The sequence below is a fragment of the Chelmon rostratus genome, chromosome 5 (assembly GCF_017976325.1).
Source record: "Chelmon rostratus isolate fCheRos1 chromosome 5, fCheRos1.pri, whole genome shotgun sequence".
NCBI classification, from domain to species: domain Eukaryota; kingdom Metazoa; phylum Chordata; class Actinopteri; order Chaetodontiformes; family Chaetodontidae; genus Chelmon; species Chelmon rostratus.
Window position 1 is genome coordinate 8,555,320 of NC_055662.1, and position 7,809 is coordinate 8,563,128.

General features: G+C 44.0%; 1 protein-coding gene across 1 annotated transcript; it reads right to left on the reverse strand.

Moving 5' to 3' along the window:
* Positions 1–981: 981 nt before the first annotated feature.
* Positions 982–7,083, reverse strand: prdm8b (PR domain containing 8b). Its single transcript, XM_041937758.1, has 4 exons — positions 7,022–7,083; positions 4,102–4,326; positions 3,210–3,441; positions 982–2,783 (listed from the first exon to the last, which is right to left on the reverse strand). Exons 2-4 carry the CDS (start codon positions 4,318–4,320, stop codon positions 1,522–1,524), a joined length of 1,713 nt encoding a protein of 570 aa, XP_041793692.1. The 5' UTR covers positions 4,321–4,326; positions 7,022–7,083; the 3' UTR covers positions 982–1,521.
* Positions 7,084–7,809: the final 726 nt, after the last annotated feature.

Genomic DNA, 7,809 nt, shown 5'->3' on the forward strand with positions numbered 1-7,809 from the left:
CCGGGGTCACGCGCGGCTGGTCGGCTACAGATATGAATAATTATCACAGCTTCATACTGGTCAGCTCGCCGTCCTCACCACAGCACAGAGGAGTCTGTGAAGTGTTTGTGTGTTAAAAACCGGAAGAGCTAAACTATCAGCTGATTCCTGAGAAAGTCAGAGCTGCGCGTGCAGCCTTTGGTCTTTTGATTTAATGAGCGCTGTGCTTTCACACAAACTAAATGCATCGTTACAAAGCGAAATGAATGCAGAGTATTAATGAGAAATGAATGCGAGCTGCAGACGTGCTGTTGCTGTTTTATTCTGCATCACATCACCTCCTCTCTCTGATCAGCCGACAGTGTGTGTTTTCAACACGACACTGGATGAAACGTCACATCTGCAGGAATGAAATGTCATTTTCCGTCTTAATACTGTAACGGAAAGTTCAGCACTAGCATAGGGATTCATGTCCACGTTTAATAGTATGCCAGTAATGATGATGATAATAATGATAATTATAGGCGCGACAGCCGGTTCTCATGCTTTTATTCTCAAAAGGAAATTAACATAACAGCAAACCATATTAACCACAAATTCTATTTTTTTTAATCATATTTGCTTTTATCTGGACTGTATATACGATATGGTGATTGTATTTTTATTAAAATTCATTGGTTGGCTTTATATTCAATGGAATTTGTTTAGCGTGAAAAAATCAAATACAAATTTAGTTGTAAAAAAATCAGATATTCGGACTTCATACACATTTTATATAAAATAAAAATATACTGTTGATCTTGTTCTGTAAATGCAGAATGAAAACCAATCGTCTCAGGCATCAAGAAATCATATTTCTGTTGCAGTTTTTGAAAAGAAATCCAGGAAGGCCACAGTTGAAAATAAAGCTATTTTATTGTCAATGCATTCAACATGATTAGATAAACTATCAAGTAGTAAATTTCCGCAAAAGGAAGAAACACTGAAACTATTCCCCACTGACACAAAATATTACACTTTGTATTTCAAATAAAACAAATTATTTACATCGTAATGTATAGACTGCATCTTAAATCAATAGTATTTAATATTACATGCACTCTGAAATATAGTCTGACATAATATCCCCAATTTGTGTCCATATTCATCATAGACATGAAAAAACTTGCTGCGTTGTAAACCATGACGTGTGACTACATTTGTATTTCTTCTCTATATTTGCATTTATATGATATAAAATACAACTTACTGTACATTTAGACATATTTAAATCTTCCCTTATTCTCAAACTTTTAAGTGCTTCATAAATAGATTCATTTCGAAGTCGAAACGCATTTGCATACACCCAAAACATGACATTTTGTACAGGGGAGCAAAAGTAAACAGACCGAAAAGGAATTAGAAGAGTCCAAAGTGAAAACAAGTGCAAGGGGTGTTCGTGTATTTTGAAGTGGCCTATCTCCAGTCAGACTGCTTAAATTCAGGCAGGGTCACAGTCCCTCCTTGTTAAAAAAAAGTCCCTCCCTTCTTAGTCTGTAAAAGTCAGTTATGGGAGGTCATATGACGTGACAGGTGATGCCGCTCCCGGAAGGACTCGTTGCAAATGGGGCACTTGAGTTTCTCTTCACGCCGCCGCTTCACCAGAGGCTCCATGGTGTACTCCTTTTTGTGGTGGGATCGCATGTGGTAAACCAAGTCCGAGGTCATGCGGAAGGAGGCGTTACACTTGGCGCACCAGTTCTGGGCCGGCAGGCACAGGGAGGTGAAGGAGGGTGGCAGGAGGGTGAGCGCCGAGGGCATCTGAAGCTGAATAGGCCCAGAGTTCTTGGGCCAGAAGGCGGTGGCATAGACAAAGGGGTTCTGCTTGGCCATGCCGCCCGGCACAGGGCAGTTGGCACCCAGCTCTGCTCCCTGTAGCTTGGCGGCGAGGTGGTCGGCCTGGTAGAGTCTGCTGGAGGAGATGGTGTCGCCCACCGCTGGGTGGCAGTCCAGCAGCTTGGGCGGCATCACCAGCGGTGAGATCTGGGAGAAGGAGGAGCGAGACGGCTGGCTAAAGGCGCTCTTCCTCTCTCCACCGCTGCCGCCACCCTGCTGGCTAACAGAGGTGAAAGCGCTGCCCATGGGGGAGGTTTGGGGCGGCTGGGTCTCCGACAGCACCTGCCTGATGTTGAGGTGCTTCTCTGATGGATTGCTGCTGGGACGACCACCATCTTTGTTTTCAGAGTTGGAGCTCTGGAGGTTTTTGTTGCCGCTGTGGTGTTTGAGGTTCTGGGGTGACTTCTTGACCTCGGTGAAGGCGCTGCGCTTGCCCTCAGAAAGGTGTGTGGAACTCGGCGGGGAGAAGGACCTGTGGTTCTCCTCCAGTCCGTACACTCCTCTGTAGTTCTGTGCAGACGTCGCAAGCTCGTCTTTAGACTTGGACTGTGGAAGGCTGGGCCCTCGGCACTCCCTGTCCTCTATTTCTGAGAACTTCCTCTTCCCCGAGCTCTCGCTGCAGATCTCAGCCTCCTTGTCGCTTGGCGGGCTGGTGCGGTTGTTCTCCAGATCCCTGGCCAGGTTGTGAAAGTCTGTGGAGGGTTTGTTGCCGTCCTGAGGGCTGCTGAAGCCCTCGGAGCGGCCCAGCTTTGGACTGGTCCTGGTCGGGGTTGTGTTTGGTCGCTCGGTGCTGCTCTCTTTGCTGGTTTCCTCGTCGGATCCTGTGATGCTCTGCAGTCTTTTGGTGCAACGGAACCGGAGATGAGCCAAGAACGGAAACTCAAACTGGAACCGCTGACTGCAGTCTGGACATGAGTGGTGGGACGAACCTGTGAGGAGGAGAGAGACGGAAATTAGTTCTGTGAAAAAGAGTCTATCCTAAAGCTGTCCTGCTGCAGCGTCTTATAATAATGGATGAACTATTAACTTTGCACTTTATTTTACACTAAATTTGTACAATTACAATTCAGACATTATAAAAGTTGCCAAAAACTGTGCATATTTGTCCTTGGAGCACTGACCATTATACCTGTGCAACAATGCCAGAGATTAAATTCCAAATGTACAAATGATGAAAACAATTCCAAAGTGAGAACGCATGTTCAGAGAAGATGAAGAGCTAAAATGTGCGTGATTGTGAAGCCAAATAAAGCGAACAAATGACATTGTCATTATTTTGGTGGTTGAAACAGGCGCTCAGCATGGACTACAACACAGTTTACGTTGGAGCGAGGATGTGATTTCAGCCGACTCACCTTTGCTCTTTGCAGGAGCTCTGCTGGAGCTGAGCAGCAGCAGGTCGATGAGGTCTTTGCCGTACCAGACCAGCAGCTCCTCGTCCTTCTCGATCCGGCGGAGCGAGCGGTAGAAGAGCTGGCCGTTCTTCACGTAGGCCTCCAGGTTCTGCTCCTCTTTGTCGCGGGCGGACTGAACGAGCCGCAGCCACATCAAGCCCTCTGAGGTGCTGTTGGCCGCCGACGTGTCCACCTGTACACAACATACATACCCATCACACTCATTGTCAGGCAAATATTAAGCCTCAAAATCTTACTTCATTCCTTAAGATGAAAAAAAATATATTACTGCAATTAAAAGCACAGAAAATCACTCAACCCCTTCATACCAAATATTTATTTCTATACAAATCCACATCTTGAAACAAGGCCGTATGACACAATTTGCTAATATGAAGAAACTATTTTTTAATTAAAAAAATCTTAAATGCATTGGCAGATTCTTCCCTTCTTGCAGAAATAAAAAAAGAAAATTCTTATTTTTTTTCACGACTCAATAAAGTATTAAATGACTTGTGTAGGTGGGATGTTGTACCAGTTAACAGGAGTTAGTGGCTTTTATATTTGATTAACACTGAAAAGATCTACTTAACATGGCCTTGTTGTAGTATTGCTGCAAATTCAAGCTTCTTGCTCCAGTTATGTGCAAAATGGTACAAAGGCCTAAATCTGTAATGATATATTTGCTGCGTTTGGAGCAGAAACAGCATAAATGAAAGGAGCTCTGACAGGCCCATTGAGATGCTAACTGGACAAATCTGTAAATTTAAATGAAAAAATGTGTGGGCTAATTAAAAAACAGAAAAGCAAGGGGCTGTGTGAAGAAATAAAAGAGGAATAAGGACCTACTCACCCTGAAGATGTACGGAGCTGTGCGCTTGTCGGTGGATTTCAGCGCGATGAAGGCGATGCTGTCGTAGAGCGACGTGTGGCTCAGCACGCAGGGGCCGAAGATGGCGTTTTCCGGGATGTCGCACGTCGTGTAGACGCTCGTAAAAATGTCCGTGAGACACTGCTGGACCGCTTTGGCGTCCCCATCCCACACCAACTTCTGAGAGCTGGACTCCTCCATTTCACACTGCGGAGACAGGGGAAGGCAAGAGGCGTGAGGCTTCTGCTGGGAAGTGAATGCAAGCCACCAGCAGCCGCGTCACAAGAAAAACACCCAAAACAGCAACGGTGCGACATCAGGATAATTCATGTGGGCCGTTTGTCACTATTGTTTATTTCCTCTGAATTCTTCTCGGCGGAAAATAAAAGCCTGCCCGAAGTGGTTGTTCAGTGGCTTTACCCTCCGCTGTCCCTGCTGATGGGAAATAAATCTCTTCCTAGACAGACTGGCTGAACCAGCTGTCAGGGGCGTCATTTGGGGCCCATTTCTTTTTTTCTTTTTTCTTTTTGGCCAGCATTTCTAATTAATTCAAACCCCGTAATAAGTTCATGACGGCATCACCTTCAGCATCTTGATTATATGGTTTTCCCAGTGTTGTCAATTATAGAAACATAATGATAACAAACATAATAATAACAATAATAACAATAGTAAAAACCCTGATGGAATAATTACTATTTATTATTATTATTATTGTTATTGTTATTATTATTATTATTGTTATTATTATTATTATTACTATTATTATTGTTATTATTATTATTATTAGTATGCATATTTATTAAAACCATTATTTAAATTATTTTAGATAAACTGTTGATTGAGACTCTCAATTATTATAATGAGTATTAGCGTTAGTATTAACATTATTATTAATATTGGCATTAGTAGGCCTCTGTGGGCTCCCACTGCCATTCAGCTGGATTTGTTTTGATTGGCGGCATTCAAAACGAAAAAAAAGGTATAATATTTTTTTTTTACAATATTCCTAAAGTGACTCTGTGTGGTCCTCGGGAGCGATGTTACCCATAGTACTTAAAAATATATTTTCTTAATTAAATTTTTAAAAATGAAATATTCCTCTGATTGTCCGGGTTTATTGTCACATGTTTATTTGTCTAAAATCGTCACTACAGGATATTCATTCCTCATGATAAAAGAAAGAATTGAGAAAGCTCTCTGAGAGAGGTCCGTGCATGTCCAATGGAGGGAGCATGTCCAATGGGTTTCAAGTGGACTGTCAAAGTCAGTGATTTCATGTCAGCCAACCTTTCTCTCCTTTCTACAAGCGGCAGCGTATGCCGCCTCATTACCATAATCCACCACGTTCCCCTCTGAGACTGTAATTAAAGCAGCACGACCAGTTAATTATTTCTTTTCTCCCTTTTCTAACCTCTGAATGTGTGTGTTTAGACGGCTGTGGCTCTTCCACTCCCTCCTCTCCCCCCCTCCGCCGTTAAATACAGCGCAAACACTGCGCGGAAACCTGCACCTGATACACACTAGTTCAGGCGTAAATTCGGCTCACTGTACCCTCCAATAACATGAAAAATAAAATAATAATAATAATTTCAAAAGGCTTTCAGTGCCGTCAGAAAGCGCTCCGCCAATCCCGAAAAAGTAGGCCTGTTCCTTCAAAAGTGATTCCTGAATTGCTTACTTACTGAAATACTCAAATTCCAGTCTGTACTGTTAGTTGCATCAAATATTTTGGACGCTGCACATGGTAAAATAATAATTCATAAACATTTGTTGTTTTTTGGGGCCTATGGCACAGATATTGTGCACTATTTTAGCCACTGCGCGATTTATTTTGACGGTTAACTCTCCTATCAACAGTTTATAACATCACCATGAATCAGTCAGACAACTTCCATCGTGACACAGCTTGTGCAACATCAAGCGACCGATTAATCAGAAAAATAAATGAAATAAAATAAAAATCCACAGTTGAGCCAAAAGTTTGCTTCTTGCTGCGCAAAATCGGGAAGCGGCCGGAATTTGCGCACCTAACGGATCCCCTTCAGAAATAAATAGGCTGATCTGAACTATTGCACTCATAACTGTGATGAGTAAGGGGAAGGATGAGCTGCCGTCTGTCCGTCACCAGTATCGGCTGTGGTTTTGTGGCTCCACGCGCAGAAAAAGCAAGGCTCTCCTCTGGTTTTGCTTCTGGCTTTGATTTTCCTCTCTGGTCTGAGCAATTAAAAGGAGAAAAACGGGCTAAATGGGCCGGATACTTTATGATAAAAGTAGTTTTCAAATCCCGCTGATTTGCAGCTTTTCACCCCTTTCTAAGAGGCTCAATAGCAGCAGAAATGGTCTCTGTGGAACATTTTGCGCACGGTGCCTTTCCAAAGTGGCTCTTAACGCTGCGCTGCGAGCAGAAAGGATTTCTTTCCGGTGCCATAAAGAAGCTCTTTATGTTTTAGAGGAGCAAAAACAGGCGACTCGCAGGGAAGAAAATCGCAAAATGTTGTGAATGGTATGAATCACTGGACAGGCTCAGATAAGAGAAAAGAGATAAAGAGCGGAATGTTTGCACATCCAGAAACTGGAGGAAAGCAGCCACCCTCCCATTCAAACCCACTGCGGGTGGGGTAAGGGGTGAGAAGAGATGTGGTAGGGGGGTGTTTAGCCCATCTGCTAAAGCCGTGCCAGGCTGAAAACTGTCCTATATCAGCGCTGTGACTGAATTGCGGGTTTTGTCCGCGGCACATCTGCGTTTTGGGTTTGTTTTTCTTTCTTTCTGCGCCGCTTTCAGCGCCTGCAGGACGTGCGGCTGCGTGTGCCGCGCAACACCAAACCCAGAAATCGTCCCCCATCTCCTCCTATAAAAACTATCCAAAACCACACACAGCCTCGCGTTTCACACACCTACCTTTCCGTCGATGAGGAGGAACAATAATCCACAAGCGGACTGCGTGCGATGCTGCGAATCAAAACCCGTTTGCACCCCCGGAAGAAAAAAAAAGCCCCGAAAACAAGCAGGGGGATGCGCTGACGCGGCGATGGAGGTGATGGAGATGGTGATGCGCTCCCGGTCTGGTCCGTAGTGTCAGTACATGTCCCCCCCCCGGTGTGGTGAAAGTGACAGTGCTGCAGATACTCGTCGACACTGGAAGCGACCGGGCGGGGTAGAGAGAGGCGCACGGATAAAGGGAGACAGAGAGAGAGAGAGAGGCGTGCAGATGGGGCCCGATGCTCTGGCTGACTGGCACACCGACACACACTTTTTGTTTGCGGCACATAATCTACCCAATGAGGCGTGTCACTCTCCGTCTCCTCCCTTTAACTCTTCACTGGCCGACTGTCATTTGATGCGATTTATGGACGGGGAGAGGGATAAAGAGCCCACCACCACCCCTGCCCCCCTCCCATTATTATTGTAATTCTAATCACAATAGTTGGTGGTTGTATTAGAAGAAAGTGGCATTTAAAGAGTCAGACGCTGGAGAAAAAACTCGACATTTTATGTGTAATTTCAGCTGGGTAATAGTCAAAACACAACATTTTTCAAATTATTATTATTATTATTATTATTATTATTATTATTATTATTATTATTATTATTATTATTATTACGTTTGTCATAATGATTCACTTTAGCCCCCCCCCCCCAAAAAAAAATAAAAAAATAAAAAAATTGGGGGTGACACTCAGGATGTA